Here is a 22958-nt window from a genome sequence, read left to right as displayed (position 1 = left end):
CATGTGTAAAAATCTCTGTTTACTTTAAAATAGAAAATAACAGAATTAACCATTGGCAAGCAAGGAGAAACTGTTGTACTTAGTGTATATCTTGAATGACAGGCATCTCGTCCAATTATCGGTAAGTGTTCCATTCACAAACTATACCTACCTTTTCCGGTTTGTCAGAACTGTTGCACGAAAACACATTAACGAATCCGAAAACACAACAATTCAGACAAACTGTAAAAGGTAGGTATAGTTTGTAAATGGAACACATACCGATCATTGGACGAGACACCTGTCATTCAAGATATACAGGAAGTATGAAATCTTAGAACTTTGTTTCTTGTAAATGTGTAAAATTCTCTGTTAACTTGAAACTATTTTTTATTTTGATTAGTGCACCTTTACATATAAGAAAACAACAGAAGTAAACATTGGCAAAGCAAGGAGAAAATTGAATTAATTAAAAGCTACTTTAAGGAAGGACTTTCATATGCAGTGATGTTGAAGTTTGTACACTTTTACACATACGGTACAACTTTCTCCTGCCGCAGACTGTTGTACTTCAGACACTTTATGGTCTGATATCCATAACTGGCTTTACCCAAAGGTTCCCCATCTAAGATATTTTACTGTGAAGGACATTATCTTTGGACCTGTAATGAACAATAACAAAGACGACTTTCTTGTTAATAATATACTTTTAATGGGAAAATTTAATATACACAAATGGAACTACTTGAAAGTGAAACCACAGTTTTTTGCATTTTATAATGAGTTTATTGCTTTCACAAAATCCCTTAAAGTGATTAAAAAGAAAAATGCAATGAACCTTTTGTCCTTTATAAAACAATATGATTTACAGAATAAACCATAGTCCTGTATATCTTGAATGACGGGTGTCTTGTCCAATGATCGGTACTATTGTTCCATTCACAAACTATACCAACCTTTTCCAGTTTGTTTGAAATGTCGTTGTGTTTTCAGATTTGTTCGTTTTTGAATTTGTTATTTTGTTTCGGATTTGTTAATGTTTTCTGATTTGTTTTCTGTGATTTGTACGGCCACCGTAAATTTGGGCATGTATTAGCCTTCATAATTTTTTTTTTTTTATCTCTTTTTGCTTCCATACTTTCCAGATTGATACGTCCAGAATATGCAAGACGGAAAAAACATTGGTTCAGCAGATTTGGAGGACACTTTCTTTTTTTCTTTTTTTTTTTTTTTTTTTTAGCTCCAGCTGAAGTTCAACAGAGGGAGCTGGAACATTTTTGAGTGATTCACTAATGTCTCGTGTTGCCAAAGGCCAACACTTTATCGGCACACTGTGTTAACCAGCTCCCTGTAGTAGCAGCAGGAGTGTGTGGCTTCTCAAGTACAGCACAATGACCTCAGCACCAACCACACACAGGGAGAAGAGTGGGATTTAATGTTTCTGTTCCAACTACTTTGTTTCATTTTTTATTTTGTTAATATTTTTCTGTTTATTTCTTGTTCATGCTCAAACTTATTGTGATACACATATGCAAGCTGTCCTGGTCTTGTATAGCCTCTGATCTCTGGAGCAAGTGGGAGCTATGGACTTTTCTCAAATATAAGGTTAATACATCATCAGCAAAAACTTTCAGTAGAATCATTTATTTAATATGGAATCTGGAAGCATCTGGGAGCACAGCACCTGTGCTCTGACAAAGCCAGCTGAGCCCTTCTTACTCTTATTTCTCACTCTCTCTTTCGCTCTCTCTCTCTCTCTCTCTCTCTCTCTCTCTCTCTCTCTCTCTCTCATACACACACACACACAGAGTAATACTCATACAGTATTACATTTACCAATTTTTAGCAAACAATCACAGAGACAATTGTAGAGAGCAGTTTTCAAGTAAAAGACAGCTGTCATACACAAATAAAGGTATAGTATATAAAAAGGCATGTGGCACCAGAGAGGACCTTAGACGAAGACTGCTGAATAGCTATGTGGCGCTAAGATGGCAGATAAAGAGAGTCCCACTTTTAAATAATCCTGTCAAATAAATTATACTAAATGGCTGGAAATTGCCAAAAGCAGATACATGTGAATCTTAGGAAAGTGTCCTTGACTATTTAAGTGAATTTTTTTTTATGTTTGTAGCACTTTTAACAATGGACACTGTATCAAAGCAGCAAGTCTGTTTACTTTGTTAATATGCAATACATCCTTTTTAACCAATTTGAACACTAAAAATCTGGTCCAGACATTTTCACAATGATTTGCAAATATTTTGAATCCATCTACCTTATCATCCTTGCAGTCAACATCATGAACTTCAATAATAGTTGCCCTACCAACAAAAGTTATTTTTGCCAAGCTGTGTAAAGATGAAGAACATCAGGCCTAACTGTTACACACAGAAATGCACTGGCTGTCGCTTAGCCAGTTCTTGCACTCTGGAATAAAGAAATAAGTGGAAAGAGATTTAATACGAATAATCTTAATAAGCTGAAATATGTCAAAAGATATTTTAAAATATCAAATATTTCCCATTATAAAATTTAAATAAAAGATATCTTATGAGTAGTATTGTTTGATTAGTGATTATTTTGCATTATTTATTAAAGGCAGCAGAAAATAATAAGACAGTTAAAGATTATAAACCTACCAAATTTAGAAGTAATCTTATATTTGGCTGATTGCAGTCATATTACTAGATAGATTTGTGCAATGGTGGCATTTTTTCAGCATATTTTTTCTTAGAACTAAAATATAACTTTAAAGATGGATTCCTTTTTTGTCTTTTAATCATGTGAGGCCACAACAGTGAACTGGCAAAAAGCTTACTGCTTCCTGGATTAGGTGTGTATACAGCCAATAAATTCCATCTGTGACAAGCAGCTGCAAGATCCTGAATCTGACAGTGTGGTCATACAAGGTAAAAATGCCCTTGATGCTGTCATGTAGAAAGAAGACTTTAAAAACAGAAATATAGAGACTGTACCACAATATGCAAACTTCCTATCATCAGGAGGAAATACTAAGATTTTGGCCACAAAATTTTGGGAAGAAAGATTTTTAAGGAAGGCTTTACAATAGGATTAAATAACATCAGAGTTTCCACAAATAATACAGTTGCATGTATGCCCTAGAAACCCCAATGAGGTTTGATATAATCACAATAAAAAATATATTTTTAAAAATTGTCGGCTAACTGCAAATACATATTGTAACACAGTATAACTTATTTGAACAGGAAAAGGACCAACCTTGTTGTTATGCTTATCTTGAGACTTTAGTTCACCTCTGCAGTTTTGTGGATAATTTGTGGAATACATAACAAATATAAAATTCACTTATTTTTTTTTGTGTGAATATAACCCTTGCAATGAGTGATGCAGAATGACTTTACAGTAAGCATCAGATATGGGGAGATCTTTTTCCTTGTAAGATGTTTTCTTGTTGAATTGTTTATTTGGGGTGTCCGATTTCTGTGAGATAAAAAGCTACTGAAAGATTGCCATGGTGGAATACTATAAAAAGGAGGCAGAGAAAAAGAAATAGATGCCAGTTGGAAGGAACAGATTGTCTGTAGATTTTTTTTGCTGCATTCCTGTAGAGTTTACTGCTGAGAGACAGACAGAATAACAGAGAGAGGATGATCTGCGTGAAGGAAGTCATTATACTCATGTGAAAAGACATGGTGCCTATTTCTTTACCTTTCCTTGGAAAGAAATCCCTCTAAAGCCTGGTTTACAGAGCATGTACTATAGATATCTATAAATGCTCTTCCACCTTGCCCAAGCCTCTTCAGAAACAAACTATCCAATAAGACCTGGCATTAAAAATGTCTCTCTGGTAAGGCAGATTTGTTTTTCATAAAAAAAATAAAATAAAAATGCATACTACTTTATGTGGAGAATTTGGAATAGTTTTAGATTCAACATCTGAATCAACATCTGCTTCATCCAGCTGGGCTACCCTTGTTGCATTAAGAAGAAATTAAAATATTACAAAGAGGCAAAACCAACACAAATTCTTATTCTTTATTTAAACAGTAAAAGCATATGCATTTTAGCACACGTTTTAATTAAATCCATAAATCATTTCACATCCTGAAGCATACTGGTACAGGGAACACCATGCACTCACAGATGGTGAAATTGTCAGAACTGGCATAGTAGCAAATCCTTCACATCATAATATGGCTATGCATTCTTGCATCTACCATAGATCTTTTTTTTATTTTATTTTAATATATTTTTTTGTCTAACATATTAGGTATAATTACTTTGGTTAAATTTCTTTTAAGGATACTAATTTAAATTGCTATATGAAAACTCTGGACTCAGTAGTGTGGGTGAATGGTGTGGTTTCAGTGGTACTACATACAATTGCTAATGATTTTCCGTTAGCTTTTTGTTGAGAAAAAGCAGACATGTGGTCTGCAAAACAAGTTGGTTTTATTTTACTTTATAAATGCAGAAAATATGATTCATTCATGAACCTGTGGCATTAATGAAGTCTCATGCAGATATGTTAATAACTTGATAACTCTAAACATTCCTCTGTCAGACCTCATTCCTCTGTCATAAGGCTACGTTTGTGTTTTCACTTCATATTCACTGTAATTTATTAATTATGACATAATATATTCACTATCCATTTCCCATGGAATTAATTTATACAATACTGTTTGTGAAAAAAGCTTTTAAAAAGTAAATGGATTACTGGCTGCTTTCTACTCATTGTATACAGAGAAATAAATTTGTATTTCTTATACACCATGCCTTTTGGGTTTTATTACTGATTGAGCATATGCAATTGGATGATTAGGTATGTGTTAAATTTTTTTTAGGTTTGTTTAAAATTTTTTAAGGTTTTGCAGAAGTTTGCATATATAGAACAGAGTTTTCCAGTATTCTTTCTATGTGTATTCATGACATATTTATCCTTGTTGATTCGTCTGTATTTTCTTTCCACACCTTTGCTGTGACTGAATATCCTTCTTTATCTACAGGCTCTACATTCCCCTCTTGTAGAGGAACAGAGCTTATATGCTCCTTATTCAAGGTGTTTGTCTTTATATTCTGCCCTTCCTCATTGCCTGCCTGGCTGAGTGAGTTCCCTGTTCCATTACTAGAAATGCCAATCTTCATTTCTTGTGCATCATTATAGCTCTCTTTGGTGGAGTTTCTCTTGTCAGCCAATTTCAACTCCTTTATGTTGCATCTTTGGGCCTGGGGTTTCTGTTTCCACTTTGCTTGTCTGCTGGCCCAGTAGTTCTTGTTCTCGCTTACATGCTTGGCCCGGAGATTCTCACCTAGCTTCTTTAGTTCCTGCTTGACGATGGGTTTGAGCTTGGGGTCAAGGCTCTCTGCTCTGATGAAATCCTGTCGAGCTCTGTCCTCGTTGTACAGGGCTGAATAGGCACAAGCCCGCTGATAAATAGCTTTTAGGTTGTCTATAAGATGAATGCATAATGACATAGAGGGAGTTAGAGATGGTGATTAAAAAGACCATTCAAGCTTCATTCATCCAATTAATAATTCAAAACAATTCTACTCATAACATAGGGCTCCTGGTAAAATGTTTGAACTGAAAATGGTTTAAACTGCTTTGAATAAATGATAAATTTTTTATAAAACATCAAGGAAAAATACAGAAAAATAACTTTAGGTTATGACCTTAACCCTGGCTCTTTGATACTCTAGCATAGATACTCACTATGGTATATGCTCCTTCACACAGTGTGAAGTTATATCATAAATGAACTGTGATTTTAGTTATAACCTAAAGTGTTCTCTATTAAGCATTCATTTAGGTATCTCTCTATGGGACACACTATGCGATCATATCATGACTGAAAGAAAGACTATACCAGTGTGGGTTTAGTTACATCAAACCTTTAAAACCTTTTAAAAGTTTGTAGTGATGACCAACTTGCTGGAGTGCCTATGTCTTTATCTTTATCTTTACTATATATACACTGAAACCAGGCCCAAGTTGTGGCCATTCCCCATGTGGTCAGCAAGAGGCTTCAGTCCCTTCTGGATATTAACTGAGACTATGACTTCCAAAATTAAATTTAATTCAGTTTGTTTTAATTTCTATAGCACTTTTAACAATGAATATTAAAGCAGTCTTAAAGCAGATTTATACAGATAAAGCGTTAATAAAAATAATGTCGGTGGCGAAAATAATAAAATAATAAAGCCGGTGGTGACTGTGGCAAAGAAAATCTTCCTGATATAACATGAGGAAGAAACTGTGAGAGAAACCTGATTCAAGAGGGAAACCATCCTCATCTGGGTGGCACTGAAGGTTCATTCATTACAGCTGAGGTGTGAAGTGATGTGCAATCCATTGTAAAAGACATTAAGTCAAGATCAGCCTTCACAAGTGAGGCACAGCCCATGAAGTAAGATTTACTGAGCCTTGCTGTGAACGTCTGTTCACAGTGCACTGTATTTAACTGTTTTTGGTTTTGAGATTTGAGAATTTCTGTCAACATAGTTTTACAGAGTACAGTATTTAACTACCTCTGCTTGTCAGGGAATCTGAATCTGAGACCATGGCTTTCAAAATCTATTGTGAAGGGCACAGCCCATGACATGAGCTTTCCTGAACCCTGTCCACATAGGCTTAACATGAAGCACAATATTTAACTTAATTTGCCCTTTCAGAAACAAAATGAGGCAGTTTCAGCATTTCTTTCCCATAGGAATTCCATTCCTGAGAGGTGACATACTGTGTTGATACCAGTACCTGTACAAAGAGAGACACCAATGTCTTTTTCAAAGAGTATAAGATTAAGGTTAATTAACCTGTGATAAAAGTAGTTTAAATAAAATTTTATTTGTATAAAAAAAAATGAACAACGGATACTGTGGATAAAGAGCTGACTTGTAGCTGGTGTGAATAGATGTATAAAATGTGAGGGGTTCTTCTATCCACTCTGGCAGTCTGTGTGAATTCACCTTGATGATTTTTTAGTAATTTGCTGTTGAGTTTGACCACCTCTTGATACTCCCCAAGCTCAAACATGCACTGACTCAGGTTGAGGGTAAGGGGCAGGCGCACTTTCTCCAGGGACTCCCAGTCCTCTCCTTTACAGTCTATCTCCTACACAAAAACAAACATAGAGATGCATGTAATTCCCTACAGAGGTCTTACCATATATTTATATCTTGCTGTAAACAAGCTTCACAACATCAACCGAAGATAGTAGTTAGTCATGTCTATTTTATGGGATATTAACTATTAGCAGGTTTACCTTGGTTTGAAGGTAGTCTACATACTCCAGGGCCTTTTCAAATTTAACCACAGCCTCTGGGAAGCGTTGCTCTTTTATATAGAAACTCCCTTCGTCCTGGAACAACATAATCAGTCTTAACAACTGCTGCCGATCCATTCCCTTAGTTGGAGCAGCAATTTGCTGATCAAATTCTGGTTTTGCCTCTTTCATTTGCCTGTTTTGTGTGTTTGCCTCTGTACTATTACACTCTTCTTCTTTGACATTTGTTTGAAACCTTTGTTTTAGATGAATATTTTCATCGTGTTTTGCTGCAAATCTTTCCTCTTTTTTCTCCTCAGTCTTGTTCTCATTCCCAATTTTGTTTTTCTTCTCAAATATGTTCCAGTATTTTTCTTTGTCCTCCCAGTATTTCTCCTTCATTTTTTCTGAGAGGATCTTTAGTTCTCTTTGAACCAGCCTCGCCAGAGTCTCATCCAAGTTGGCCACCATTAGGAAGTCCCGTTTAGACTCCTTCTCACTCCAGACAGCAGCATAAGCTTTGGCTCTCTTGTAGTAAGCTTTTACACAATCTAGTGTGCAGAATAAGAATGGGTGATACAGTGATTCTAAACAAATTATAATCTTACCTATCCCTCTTGATGTTTTCACTAAGGAAATATATGGTCCAGTTTTTTCTATTGCTCCGATAGCCTTTGCAGTTAAGTATTGTGATTGTAAAGATAAAGCTTGCAAAGCATGAAGGGATTACAGCACAGGGCTTATTCCTATATACAGTATCTCACAAAAGTGTTGTGATCTTATGGCCTCTGCCATCTTTGTGGAGAGCAACCATTCTAATTCTCAAATCCTCAGGAGTTCTTTTTGATTAGGTGCCATTTTGAACTTTCTGTGGTCAGTGTGAGAGAATTGTACTCAAAGCACCAAATTCTAACTGCTCTAATACAATATAGTATTTTCTATAGTATTGTCCCTTGAGAAGATATACTAAAATGGTAGCTGAAATATAAGGGGTGTACTCACTTTTGTGAGATACCATAAGTCACTTCATCTCACATAAATAGTACACTCATATATATACATCCTAATCCTTACTTTGTGGCTTAGTGATCTTTGAGTGGCTAATAAAGATTCTCCTACAGAATGTTCTCTGGCACTCCAGTTTTATTTGATCTTATTAATCTCTATGCCTTTCATTTTGCCTAGATTTAAATAAAGTTTGTTCTTATGTAGTCCCTGGTAATAAATGCCACACCTGCTGTGCAGAAAGCAGAAGGAGATCTACTTTGTTGATGATTCATGAAGGAAGTGTTAAAGTGGGATAGAATAATTAAGCTGATAAAGAAAGGAGGTATGGATGACACATGGGAATTAGCCCGGATGGAAGGAGAGAAAGTCTATGGAAAATGCAAGGAAAGGTTTTTTTTTTCATTAAAAACAGTGTGACACTAATTTATGGCCTCATGAGGTTCATCACAAGAGCTGTGTGTCTACCCACTACATCTAATGAGGTAAAGACAGCATTGTTTCATTAGCTGCAACAAAACATGTTTATTCATGTTTAACTACTAAACAATTTAAATAAAATTCTAATTGTTATATGTGCACATGGATTATACAAGACATTCCTAAAGCAAGTTTAATTTATCCCAAACATTTTTTTAAGGCTAACAGTATATACAAGCTAGTGGGCATAAATTACTTAGATATTAATTGCAAAATAATGGCCCAACTAGCTTCAATTTAAATCTAATGAGACAGGCTACGGGCTTTTTATTTTTTATTTTTTTATTTTATATAAAGTTTTCAAAGATTTTATGTTTGCTTTAGTTTGAGGTCTTACCTTTATGCTTCTCAATTAGTTCTGTCGTGTGTTCTATTACTTCATAGTATTCTTCAAGTTCTAGCATGCACTGGCAATAGTTGAGGACAAGAGGGATAATAAGCTTGCTCAGCCTAATATAGTCCTCATCTCCTGGCATCTCCTGCAAAAAAAGCACCAAATAACATCATCGGCAGCCATTGTTATATCTTGGAGGAGAGTTATCTGAATGACCTCTCAAAGCATCTGCTAGTCTGCTCTGTCACAATACACCATAAACTGATATGATCTCTATAAAGACTTGAGCGAGGTCAACAATGAGTGTCAAAGTAGTTTGAGCAAACAGAACTCTTACGGTTATTCAGATAAGTACTCTGTACAAATGTGGTGAGCAGAAAAGCATCATCAGAATGCACTTTGTCAAACCTTGAGGCAGATGGGTTACAACAGCAGAAGACCATGTGTAGTTTCATTTCTGTCAGCAAAGAACAGTAAAGCTGAGGTTGCACTGGGAACAATCTCACCAAAACTGGGTGGCTTAAGAGTGGGAATAACAAAGATTAGTCTTTGAGGCACGCAAATTCACAGAATTCAGAATAAAACCGAACTTTAATAGTGTGGAGAATTTGTGTGATGCAATTATTCGAACCTGAACCATAATCTCAAAAAATATTTCCAACATCTAGTGGAATCCATGCAATGAAGAAATAAAGCTGTTTTGAAAGCAAAGGGAGGCTCTGTTCAATTATAAGTATAGTATTCCTAATAAAGTACAGTGGTACCTCGACATACGAGTTTAATTCGTTCCGTAACCTTACTCGTATGTCAAATTGCTCGTATTTCAAAGCAAATTTCCCCATTGAAATTAATTGAAATGCCATTATTCCAAAATGCCCCCCAGTTGTTTTTGTTACGTGTTTTTGAATGAGAAAAATTTATTTATAAATGACAAATATTGTATAAAAACATAATAAAAGAGAATGTAAAGATATAATAAGGTTTTATTCAGTGTATTTTCCTTGGAGATGAGATGACTTGAGCTAACGAAAACGCCGACGTTGTGTGTGTGTGTGTGTGTGTGTGTGTGTGTGTGTGTGTTCGGGGCGGGGCGCTGTGGTAGAGGTGATAAGCGGAGGCGGGGGGAAAACTAGTTTTTTTACTATCACTCATGCACACTACGTATCCCTAAACTTTAACATTTAAAATTTTTCTTCTTTGCTTATCTTAATTTTCGTCACAATCTTCGCTTTCTGGCTTCGAATCGCCAGCAGCGGCGTCTCGAGCTCGTATCTCAAGTTTTTGCTCGCTTATCACAGCAAAAAATCGACAGAGTGACCGCTCGTATCTCAAAAAACTCGTATGTTAGGGCACTCGTATGTCGAGGTACCACTGTATTAGGTGAATATACTACAATATACAGTGAGGAAAATAAGTATATGAAAACCCTGCTATTTTGCAAGTTCTCCCACTTAGAAATCATGGAGGGGTCTGAAATTGTCATCGTAGGTGCATGTACACTGTGAGAGACAGAAATCACAATGTATGATTTTTTAATTTTTTTGTATATTTATTTTTAAATATTTATTTGTATGATACAGCTGCAAATAAGTATTTGAACACCTGAGCAAGTCAGTGTTAATATTTGGTACAGTAGCCTTTGTTTGCAATTACAGAGGTCAAACGTTTCCTGTAGTTTTTGACCAGGTTTGCACACACTGCAGGAGGGATTTTGGCCCACTCCTCCACACAGATCTTCTCTAGATCAGTCAGGTTTCTGGTCTGTAGCTGAGAAACACAGAGTTTGAGCTCCCTCCAAAGATTCTCTATTGGGTTTAGGTCTGGAGACTGGCTAGGCCATGCCAGAACCTTGATATGCTTCTTACAGAGACTTATCCTGGCTGTGTGCTTCGGGTCATTGTCATGTTGGAAGACCCAACCTCGACCCATCTTCAATGCTCTAACTGAGGGAAGGAGGTTGTTCCCCAAAATCTCGCAATACATGGCCCCGGCCATCCTCTCCTTAATACAGTGCAGTCGCCCTGTCCCATGTGCAGAAAAACACACCCAAAGCATGATGCTACCACCCCCATGCTTCACAGTAGGGATAGTGTTCTTGGGATGGTACTCATCATTCTTCTTCCTCCAAACACGTTTAGTGGAATTATGACCCAAAAGTTCTATTTTGGTCTCATCTGACCACATGACTTTCTCCCATGACTCCTCTGGATCATCCAAATAATCATTGGCAAACTTAAGACGTGCCTGGACATGTGCTGGTTTAAGCAGGGGAACCTTCCGTGCCATGCATGATTTCAAACCATGACGTCTTAGTGTATTACCAACAGTAACCTTGGAAACGGTGGTCCCAGATCTTTTCAGGTCATTGACCAGCTCTTCCCGTGTAGTTCTGGGCTGATTTCTCACCTTCCTTAGGATCATTGAGACCCCACGAGGTGAGATCTTGCATGGAGCCCCAGTCCGAGGGAGATTGACAGTCATGTTTAGCTTCTTCCATTTTCTAATGATTGCTCCAACAGTGGACCTTTTTTCACCAAGCTACTTGGCAATTTCCCCGTAGCCCTTTCCAGCCTTGTGGAGGTGTACAATTTTGTCACTAGTGTCTTTGGACAGCTCTTTGGTCTTGGCCATGTTAGTAGTTGGATTCTTACTGATTGTATGGTGTGGACAGGTGTCTTTATGCAGCTAACGACCTCAAACAGGTGCATCTAATTTAGGATAATAAATGTAGTGGAGGTGGATATTTTAAAGGCAGACTAACAGGTCTTTGAGGGTCAGAATTCTAGCTGATAGACAGGTGTTCAAATACTTATTTGCAGCTGTATCATACAAATAAATAGTTTAAAAATCATATATTGTGATTTCTGGATTTTTTTTTTTTAGATTACGTCTCTCACAGTGGACATGCACCTACGATGACAATTTCAGACCCCTCCATGATTTCTAAGTGGGAGAACTTGCAAAATAGCAGGGTGTTCAAATACTTATTTTCCTCACTGTAGGGATAAAACTCATTTGAAATACTTTGCGAACATAACTTATGCAGCTTTAAAAAGAATTCTAAAAGATTCACTTTTACTCAGTAAATATAAGGCATTTGAGACTTTTCTAAATTGCTACAAAAATCTGCAAGCTTTCTGTTGAACCTAGTTGTACACCCTAAGTGATAACAGCTGCACGTCGCTTAACCAGGCAAAGTCATGTCCTATTTATGTTTATGTTTTTGTTTGCTTGACAGGACCATACAAATATGTGTATCTTGTATTAGAGCAGTTAGAATTTGGTGCTTTGAGTACAATTCTCTCATACTGGCCACTGGATGTTCAACATGGCACCTCATGGCAAAGAACTCTAATTTGAAAATTAGAATTGTTGCTCTCCACAAAGATGGCCCAGGCTATAGGAAAATCTGTAACACCCTGAAACTGAGTTACAGTACAGTGGACAGGGTCCCACAAAGGTTTTCCAAGACGGGTTTCATTTGAAACAGGCCTCACAAGGGTCGATCAAAAGAAGTTGAGTCCTTGTGCTGTGTGTTGGGTGCAGAAGCTGGTTTAAAAAATCAGACGCATGAATGCTACCAGCAGTGCTAAAGAGTTTTCAGAAGCGGAAGGTCTGCTTGTCAGTGCTTAGGCCAAACGTAGCACACTGCAACAAGTCGGTTTGCATGGCCATTGTCCCAGAAGGAAGCATCTTCTGAAGCTGGCTCACAAGAAAGCCTGCAAACAGTTTGCTGAAGACAACCTGTCCAATAGCATGAATTATTGGAACCAGTGTCCTGTGGTCTGATGAGACTAAGATAAACTTGTTTGGCTCAGATGGTGTCCAGCATGTGTGGCGACGCCTGGTGAGGAGTACCAAGCAAATTGTGTCTTACGGTCTGGGGCCGCTTGAGTGCTGCTGGTACTGGGGAGCTGTGGTTCATTGAGGGAACATGGATTTCCTTAAGAAACTGTGCCGAACGGCAGTTTTCCAACATAATAACGACTCCATACACACCACCAAGATGACAACTGTATTGCTGAGGAAGCTGAAGGTGATGGAGTGGCTAATTATGTATCCAGACCTGAACCCTATTAATCACCTGTGGGAAATCCTCAAGCAGAAGGTGGAGAAGTGCCATGTGTCTAACAAACCAGCAGCTAGATGAGAAAGATCAGCTTAACAATGTTGAGGAGTGTGTAAAGGACATTAGACAGTGAATGCTTGATAACTTTCTTCTGCTCAAATCAGATAAGATAAGATATTTACTAGGACCACATGCAGCTAGAAGCAAACTTTCCGATTATGTAGCATCTCTGGATGGAGTTTCTGTTTCAGCGTGTACAGCAGTCAAAGACCTTGGTGTGATTATTTACACTAGTCTTTCCTTTGAGGCTCACGTGAATAATATTATTAGGATCGCCTTCTTTCACCTTAGAAATATTGCTAAAATTTAAAATATGATGTCGTTACAGGATGCAGAAAAACTAGTTCATGATTTTGTTTCATCTAGATTAGACTACTGTAATGCTTTACTGTCTGGGAGTGCAAGTAAGTGCATAAATAAGCTTCAGTTACTTCAGAATGCAGCAGCAAGGGTCCTCACTAGATCTGGAAAATATGACCACATCACCCCTGTTTTAATCAGTCTACACTGGCTCCCAATCAAATCTCGCATTGATTATAAAATACTACTACTGACGTATAAAGCACTTAACGGGCTTGCACCGCAGTATCTGAGTGAACTTCTGTACCAGTATGATCCTCAATGCCTACTTAGATCAAAAGGTGCAGGCTATTTGTTGGTACCTCAAAAAGACTACAGCAGGGGGCAGATCTTTCTTTTATAAAGCCCCACAGTTATGGAAAAACCTTCCAATCACTGTTCAGGACTCAGACACAGTCTCAGTGTTCAAGTCGAGGTTAAAAACTTATTTATTTAGTCAAGTCTTTTATCAGTATATTTTTCTTAGGTAAAGGAGCAGATCTGGAGGGATCATGGATATAGAGTGTTTGGTGAACTGGGATATTTGTATGCTGTTGTCCCCTCACTCTCACATGTTCACTCAGATTTGTTGACGGTGGTGTGGTGGGTCGTCTCTTATCCCAGAGATCCCTCATGTTGGTGTTACCTTCTGGTTCTCCCTTTTAGCTATGCTCCCATAGCGAGTCTTGCCGGAGTCCAAACTGCACAGTGACATTAACTTTCATACAACAATGACACAAAATAATCCATATCCTTCTCTTCCTGTGATCCCTCTTCTCTCTCTTTCTCTCCTCCTCTCTCTCTCTCTCTCTCTCGTTAAACATGCTCCTGAGGTTCCAGTGACCACTTGTCCTTCCTCTTCCCTCCGTGGATCTTCCCACTTCACCCAGGCCTGCCTCTGAATAGGTTTCTCTTCGATTGGAGGCCACTCTGTGCAGCTGGGGACGGTTTCTCATCAACGCCTTGGGTGGTTCAATGAAATTCCGGAGTAAGAACGGGAGCTTTGAGGATGGATTTGGACTGTAGTTAATGTCAACAGTCTGCTACATTGACTCAGGACTACAGTTTGCTTCTGATCACCATCACTGTACCCCGCAACATCGTATATCTGCAATAAATGGACATTCTGTGCAACCCACATTAGGATGGGTTCCCTCTTGAATTTGGTTCCTCTCAAGGTTTCTTCATTATGCCATCTCTGGGAGTTTTTCCTTGCCACAGTTGTCACCAGCTTGCTCATCAGGGACAAACTTACTTTTAAAGAACATATTCATTTTTTATCACCACATTATCTGTTTAAAGCTGCTTTGAGACAATGTTCATTGTTAAAAGCCCGATACAATAAAAATTATTGAACTGAATTGAAGCTCTGGGATAGTCCGAAGAGGATCCCAGCAACAACCTATGCAGCTCCAGTGAATTCCATGCCCAGGAGGATTAAGGCAGTGATTAACAATAACAATGATAATGGTGCTCACACAAAATATTGACACTTTGGACAAAGTTTTGGATTGTTCAATTAGGTGTACTCACTTTTGTTGCCAGCTATTTTGAAAATAATGGCTGTATGTTGAGTTATTTTAGAGGACAGTAAATCTGTACCGCTATACATGCTACACATTGATTACTTTAAAATATATTAAAGTTTCATGGTTGGTAAAATGTGAGGGGTGTACTTATTTTTGTGAGCTACTGTATAAAGTTGTGTAAATTATCAAAGTATGTTGACTCTGGCCCCATCCCAATGCAGTGTGGTGATGTAGCTTACAGCACTGTATGGTTGCTGAACTGTACCAAGTGGTGCTCCAAAACCAATGTGGGCTTTATAGATAATTGGAGCAATTTTGAGTGCAAGGCTGGCTTTTTAGGGTGGGACGGTATCCATCCCACGCAGGGAGGTGATGCTCTCATTTCTCACAACATAGATCATGGACTCAGAACAATGTTAGTTGACCAGTGACTATCCAAAGCCAAGGCGAGTTATTTTGTCAACGTTTCCTATATTGAGACTGTGTCTGTTCCCTGAGTGAAACCAAAATATAGAAATCCTAAGAAAGTTTGTTTTAGTAACAACATTAATTTAAACAACATAAAAACACTAAATAAACAGCCAGCACCTTTGATCTGAAGATAAGACTGTTAAATATTAGATCTTCTATGTCAAAAAGGGCTGATTATAAATTAAAATATTATTGATTAATAGCTTAATGCACTGAATTTAATGGAAATATGGATTAAACCAAACAAATATTTAGCATTTAAACAAGTTAGTGCTCCTGGGTATAATTATATACACTGGTGTTGCAGTTATTTATTTATATTAATGATAATCTATAATCACACAAAAAATAAACATAAATCAAACTTCCTTACACCAACATAATGTATGTACCTTTCAAAAATAAGTTGTTGATCAATTTCATTAATTATTATTTAAAGAAAGAACAGGTGGGAGGTGACCAGGTTTGGGTCAACTTTATTTCTTTATTCTTATGCACTTTCTCACACACATGCATGTGTCTCTCTCTCTCTCTCTCTCTCTCTCTCTCTCTCTCTCTCTCTCTCTCTCTCTCTCTCGGTCCTCTTATTGTTTTCCCCTGTTTACTGCAAAAGAGAACAACGGCTAGACAACTGATTGTTACCGCTTGTCTCCTCCAGCTTTGCCCTCCATTCACACACAAGTGCTTGGCCACGGCCCCACTGCCACATAGCCCTAGCACCGAACTCAGGCCGAAAAAACGTCCGGCCTGCAACCGACTACTCTACCAAAACTATCACAAAGTGATGCCCTCGTGCAGTCCCCTCTAATGGCCTGACAAGGTCCATTCCAATTCTCCTAAAGGGGACCTCTCTTAAGGGTAATGGGCACAAAGGCGCCCAGTGGGTTTACCAGTTGACATTCGCGACACGCACACTATCTGTGCACATCTAATACCTTAACTATTATGTAAAATGTCTAATAATACATGTTTCTCTCTCCCATCACCCTCTCTCTCTCTCTCTTATTCTCTCTCTCTACTCTACTGGAAATCAGGAAAATGGATTTGAAGTGTAATTAATATAAATAGTCTGCTACAATGGCTTAACCCAGCCATTAGGGTTGCACAAGCCAGTGCATTCTTAGTGCCGGTTCTAAGTAAATACGGAGGGTTGCGTTAGGAAGAGCATCCAGCGTAAAACTTGTGCCAAATCAAATATGCGAATCACGAAAGAGAAATTCAGATCGGTCAAGGCCCGGGTTACCAACGACCGCCACAGGTATCGTTAGCCAACAGGGTACTGGTGAAAATTGGGCTACTGTTGGCTGAAGGAGGAGAAGGAGAGGAGAAAGATGTCTACAGAGATGGCAGGGAAAAGAGAAGTGTAGGGGAGAGGAGGTTTGGGTTGGCACTTTAAATATTGGTACTATGACTAGTAAATGGAAAGAGGTAGCTAATATGATGGAGAGGAGCAAGGTAGATATGTTGTGTGTTCAGGAGACCAATTGGAAAAGGAGTCCAGGCACATTGGAGGTGGGTTTAAACTGTTCTATCATGCTGTGGATAGAAAAGAGAAATGGTGTAGTGGTGATCCTGAAGGAAGAGTTTAGTAAGAGTGTAGTGGAGGTGAGGAGAGTTTCTGATATGTCGTCAGTGCTTATGCTCCACAAGTGGGTTGTGAGATGGAGGAGAAGAAAAAAATTCTGGAGTGAGTTAGATGAAGTGGTAGAAGGTGTACCTAGGAATGAAAGATTGGTGATTGGGGCAGATTTCAATGGGCATGTAGGTGAAGGGAACAGAGGTGATAAGGAGGTGATGGGTGGGTATGGCTTTAAGGAGAGGAATTTGGAAGGGCAGATTTTGCTAAAAGGATGGAAATGGCAGTGGTGAACACTTATTTTAAGAAGAAGAAGGATCATAGGGTGACGTATAAGAGTGGAGGAAGGTGCACACAGGTGGACTATGTTCTATGTAGGATATGCAACCCTCAAGGAGATTGGAGACAGTAAAGTGTTGGCAGGGGACAATGTAGATAGACAGCATCGGATGGTGATCTGTAGGATGGTTTTGGAGGTGAAAAAGAAGAGGAGGAGAGTGGGGACTGAAAGAAGAATAAGATGGTGGAAACTGAAGGCGGAAGACTGCAGTGTGAAATTCAGGGAAGAGGTCAGACAGGGGCTCGGTGGTGGTGAAGAGGTGCTGGATGATTGGGCAACTACTGCAGAAGTGATAAGGGAGACAGCTAGAAAGGTACTTGGTGTGGTACATTTGGAAATAGAAAAGGAAGGCAAAGAGATGTGGTGGTAGAAGTGGTGAGGAACTGCAGGAGAGCATAAGTAGAACGAGGTTGGCAAAACAGAATTGGGATCAACAGAGTAATAAGAAAAATAGGCAGGAGTACAAGGAGATGTGGCAGCAGGTAAAGAGGGATGTGGCAAAAGCCATATGAGGAGCTGTTTGAGAAGTTGGACTCTAAGGAAGGAGAAAAAGATTTGTACCGATTGGCCAGGCAGAAGGACCGAGCTGGGAAGGATGTGCTGCAAGTTAGAGCAATAAAGGCTGGAGATGGAAATGTGTTGACTAGTGAGGAGAGTGTGTTGAGAAGATGGAGGGAGTATTTTGAGCAGCTGATGAACGAGGAAAATGAGAGAGAGAAAGAAGGATGGATGGTGTGGAGTTGGTGAAACAGGAAGTGGATAGGATTAGTAAGGAGGAAGTGAGAGCAGCAATTAAGAGGATGAAGAGTGGAAAGTCGGTTGGACCAGATGACATACCAGTAAAAGCATGGGGATGTTTAGGTGAGATGGCAGTGGGGTTTTTTAACAAGATTGTTTAACAGGATTTTTGAAGGTGAGAGGATGTCTGAGGAATGGAGAAGGAGTGTGCTGGTACCGATCTTTAAGAACAAGGGAGATGGACAGACCTGCATTAACTACAGGGGAATAAAGTTGATCAGTCACACCATGAAGTTATAGGAAAGAGTAGTGGAAGCCAGGCTGAGACAAGAGGTGACCATCTCTGAGCAACAGTATGGTTTTATGATGAGGAAGAGCACCACAGACGCAATATTTGCTTTGAGAATGTTGATGGAGAAGTATAGAGAAGGTCAGAAGGAGTTGCATTGTGTGTTTGTGGATTTAGAGAAAGCGTATGACAGGGTGCCAAGAGAGGAGTTGTGGTACTGTATGAGGAAGTCAGGTGTTTTAGAGATGTATGTGAGGGTGGTGCAATACATGTATGAGGACAGTGTGACAGCAGTGAAGTGTGCAGTGGGAACGACAGACTGGTTCAAGGTGGAGGTTGGACTGCATAAAGGATCGGCTCTGAGCTCTTTACTGTTTGCAGTGGTGATTGACGGGTTGACGGACAAGGTCAAACAGGAGTCTCCATGGACTATGATTTCAGGTACCTGTGGTCAACAGTGCAAAGTAATGGAGAGTGTGGTAAAGAAGTGAAGAAAATAGTGCAGGCAGGGTGGAGTGGGTGGAGAAGAGTCACAGGAGTGATCTGTGATAAAAGGATCTGCGAGAGTGAAAGGGAAAGTATATAGGACTGTGGTGAGACCTGTGATGTATGGTTTAGAGAAAGTTGAATTGAGTAAAAGACAGGAGGTGGAGCTGGAGGTAGCAGAGTTGAAGATGTTGAGGTTTTCGTTGGGAGTGATGAGGATGGACTGAATGAGTTTATTAGAGTGACAGCGCATGTAGGACGTTTTGGAGACAAGGTGAGGGAGGCGAGATTGAGATGGTTTGGACATGTTCAGAGGAGGGACATGGGGTATATCGGTAGAAGAATGCTGAGGATGGAGCCACCAGGAAAGAGGAAAAGAGGAAGACCAAGGAGGCGGTTTATGGATGTGGTGAAGGAAGTCATGCAGTTAGTTGGGTTGAAAAAGGCAGATGTAGAGGACAGAGGGGTATGGAGACGGATGATCCACTGTGGCGACCCCTAATGGGAGAAGTCGAAAGAAGAAGAAGAAGTCTGCTACAATGTCTTAGGTCTGCAATCATCATGGAGTGTGTCACACTTTCACACAAGAGTTTCAAGAGTCAGCAACAATGAACAGTTAATAACCTTAACCAGGCAACTATAATGAATGGATGTTCGGTGTCACCCAGAGGAGGATGGATTCCCTTCTCGGTCTGGTTCTTATGAAGGTTTCTTCTTCATACCATCTCATACCAACTTACAAATAGAAGCAGATATAACTAACAAATGGTTAATTGTTTTTTCTAAACCAAGCTTGAACTATGGCTGTCATTTTTTTTATCTTAATCTATCATCTAATTAACATTTTTTTTATATATATATTTACATAATGATAAATTCACTACTCCAGTCTGCATGCAATCATGTTGGCTATTGTATGTGATTTTATTAAAAAGTATTTGTGAATTGATGAAAATTAACTGTACTCCAGTAGTGAAAGCGTAGCAGGCACACATACTTGCTCCAGTGTCCACACTAGCTTCATTCAAAATCTTCATTGTTTATATTACTAATTAGTTAGTTAGTTAGTTTCTTTTTTCTTTAGTCATTCAAACATAACAACATACACAAACAGAATTTTTATAGTACAGCAATGACTGAAGGGGTTTAGGCTGAAGTGAAACACTTATTGATGCCTAACCCTATTTACAACCAATTTTAAATACCCAACATGAGTATACATGTAATACAGTTTCTCGATGATTATTAAAAGCCTTTCCCATATAAGCCTTGAAATGACAATGTAAGAGGAGTTAACTATATGGCATTCACTTTTTCCCCATGCATCTGATTACATTACCCGTGACTGGATGGTACGTAACAGCAGCACAGCCTCCTTGTATTTCTCTGATGCTTCACGGTAACTTTTTTCCTGGACAAGAGTGTTGCCTTGGCAGTGAAGGGTGGGCACAAGCTGCATCTTCTCATCCTTCTCCATGAGCCAAGACTCACGTATGTAGGAAAATGGCTCACCTACCTGAGCAAAAACAAACAATTTGGGGAGGGAGCAGAGAGAATAGCAGCAGAGTAAGCATGTCTGTTGTGCTTGGCTGAAGATTGGAAACAGCTTTTCTCCCCGGTGTTTTTCGCACGATTGCCTAACATTCTGCTGTTTTTGGCCTTGAGTGGTTTGTGCAGCAGCAAGAAATCTGTTGTAGGTGGAGTAACAGGATTGCACTCCTGGGTTTAAATGCAGTGTGTGTGCTTGTGTGAATGTTTTTTTGTAATCCTACCGAGATTAGCTCCATGATGAAGATTAGAGGCTGTGGCACCCTCATCAGCTCATCAAGCTCAGGAAAGCCTGTGGAATGGTACGTGAACACATTGCCCATTCCACACATGTGCTTCTGTCCTTCAAGTGGGTCTTTGCCCTGTGCAGCCAAACGAATCCCTCTAGCAACCAGGGGATAGAGACCTGTATGCTGTAAAAGATTTTGAAAAAGCTATTTTAACAGGACAACCAATGTTTTTTCACAATCCACAATTATGTCTCATCCTGTCTTTGTTTTACCATATTTGCAAAAATACAAAAATATTTTAAAACATAAAGTGGACCTCAGGAATGCATCTAATAAGTACCTTATTAAAATTTACATTCAAGCAAACATAAAACAGAAAGATAAAGAGAAAAGACTGGATTTGTCTGAGATTTTGCACTTACAATAGCATCACACCAGAACTCTGCCACCTCACCAACCCTCATGGAGGTTAACAGCACCTCCCACACCTCCATCTTAAACATTTTTCCCACAAAAATCTCTGTAGGCTGCTTGTGTTTGCGACTGTCATCGATCACGGTCCTCTCAAAATTGTCCTGTAGTGTCTGGAAATGAAACACCAACTTTGTGCAAAAGGAGAAAGACAGAGAGGGAATAACAGAGTTGATTGAGATAAAAGGGAGCATGTTGTTTTCTAGCCTTGTATTCCTCTACACATTATTAAACAGAATGCATATTTTTTACTTCAGCAAAGACCCTTCTGAAATGACTCATTTAAATGTGTTGTCCGTTTAAAGTCTGGGATGGAGGCACCATGACAGAATGAGAGCATACTCATACACTAGGGCTTTTAGCTGAATGAAAAAGACTGATGTTTGCATTGTCATGAAAAATGTTTGGCACTATCTCTAAGCCTAGCGCCAGACAGCTGGACAAAACAAAAAAGTAAAAAGAACATTCACCGATAACAACTAAGATAACAACTAAAGTGTAGAACTAAAACAGTGACTAAAGGTCTTCCTTTTAGTAATTTTATGGGCCAAATGTTTTGTTCCACTTAATAAAATATAATCAGCATTTAAATCATGGGGGAAGCATTTACAAGAGGCTAATTGATGTTAGCTGTAAGAAATAAAGTTATATATATTTAATTTAATATAATTATATAAAATAATTATAACTACAGTTTTCTTTAATCAAGATAAAATGTACCCTACCTTGGTACCCTTTGGAAAGTGAGGCAGAGGACCCCGGCCACCATGTAGAATAACCTTTTTCACTCCAGGATGGTTGAATAGATATGTTTCCTCCATTTTTAAATACAATAGATTCTGGAAAGCACTCAATGTGAAAGTCTGAGTAAGTCAGTGTGCTGTGTGTGTCTGTGTTTAGTCCTTTGCACTATGTTAATTAACATTCGGGGAAAAGAAAAGTCTAGAAAAAAAGGCTGCTTTCTGACAGATGGCTGGATTAGCAGGTCGAGTATGGCCAGTTTAATCTGTTTCAGTTAATCCCCAAAGACTCAGCTGTAATCCCTAGAAATAAGTAAAGGCCTGGGGGACCATAAAATCGAACTCAGACTACAGACGTTTAATTTTCTTCTAGAAGTCAACAATTTACAAAGACCTAAATGTGTGGTTTCAAACTAGCACAAAGTATCAATTCATATTAAATTAAAAATTCAAATTCAAAATACAATTCAATACAATACAATTCAAAAAAAAGTTTCAATATCATATTATGGTAATATTTTATAAAGAGTAAACAAGCTTCAAAAAAGAGCCCATAATATTAAAATGGTACATGGAGGTTAGTCGTAAGCCTAAAGCCTTTCTTACCCTCTTCTGAAAACCCCCCAATATTAACATTTAGGCTATTTTGTGCAGATTTCTTACAATACATTCCCAGGCAAAAAAAATAGAATTGACTTCTATATTCTTCTTGTATGCAAATGCAAAATCATCGGTTCACAAAACTTTCCTACTTTTTGCAGGCCTACAACAACGACTGGAACAACACTGACTTCTTTCTGGAAAAAGGTATCCATAGGTTTACAAATAAAGCTTAAACATGTAAAGATTATAACTATTCTCTTCCTTTTTTTTTCTTCGTATTTTCTGATCAATGATTTTTTGAGACCATTAAAAGATATTAACATTGACTTTCTCAGGTGTTCAAATACTTATTTGCAGCTGTATCATACAAATAACTAGTTAAAAATATCATACATTGTGATTTCTGGATTTTTTTTTTTTA

At 38.5% G+C, this 22958-nt stretch overlaps 2 protein-coding genes across 4 annotated transcripts in view; one reads left to right on the top strand and one right to left on the bottom strand.

Moving 5' to 3' along the window:
* The window catches only part of drp2 (dystrophin related protein 2), a 187963-nt gene extending 186357 nt beyond the window's left edge, over positions 1-1606 (top strand). For both annotated transcript variants that reach the window (XM_046848814.1, XM_046848813.1), the window contains one exon: positions 1125-1606. The gene's annotated coding sequence lies outside the window, so the exon portion shown is untranslated. The remainder of the gene's footprint in view (positions 1-1124) is intronic.
* LOC124385638 lies at positions 1450-22164 on the bottom strand. 2 transcript variants are annotated; one of them, XM_046848818.1, is made up of 8 exons: positions 21920-22164; positions 21146-21325; positions 20718-20906; positions 20285-20461; positions 9052-9193; positions 7230-7780; positions 6934-7078; positions 1450-5417 (listed from the first exon to the last, which is right to left on the bottom strand). In XM_046848818.1, exons 1-8 carry the CDS (start codon positions 22013-22015, stop codon positions 4891-4893), a joined length of 2007 nt encoding a protein of 668 aa, XP_046704774.1. In that variant the 5' UTR covers positions 22016-22164; the 3' UTR covers positions 1450-4890. The 2 variants fall into 2 exon arrangements, with proteins under 2 accessions (XP_046704774.1, XP_046704775.1); XM_046848819.1 differs by having other exon boundaries at positions 21146-21307.
* Between the last annotated feature and the right edge of the window lie 794 nt (positions 22165-22958).

The sequence above is a fragment of the Silurus meridionalis genome, chromosome 5 (assembly GCF_014805685.1).
Source record: "Silurus meridionalis isolate SWU-2019-XX chromosome 5, ASM1480568v1, whole genome shotgun sequence".
NCBI classification, from domain to species: Eukaryota; Metazoa; Chordata; class Actinopteri; order Siluriformes; family Siluridae; genus Silurus; species Silurus meridionalis.
The sequence above is the reverse complement of the archived record's forward strand: the minus strand, read 5'-3'. Positions and strand labels throughout refer to the sequence as shown.

Excerpts from the sequence above, each read along its gene's own strand:
- LOC124385638 (XM_046848818.1), bottom strand. The coding sequence starts at position 22,015 with ATGGAGGAAACATATCTATTCAACCATCCTGGAGTGAAAAAGGTTATT. Across the intron at positions 21,326-21,919 it reads ACTTTCCAAAGGGTACCAAG|TTGGTGTTTCATTTCCAGAC; the intron begins GTAGGGTACATT and ends TTTTGCACAAAG. Across the intron at positions 5,418-6,933 it reads ATTACTAAAAAATCATCAAG|ACAACCTAAAAGCTATTTAT; the intron begins GTGAATTCACAC and ends TTCATCTTATAG.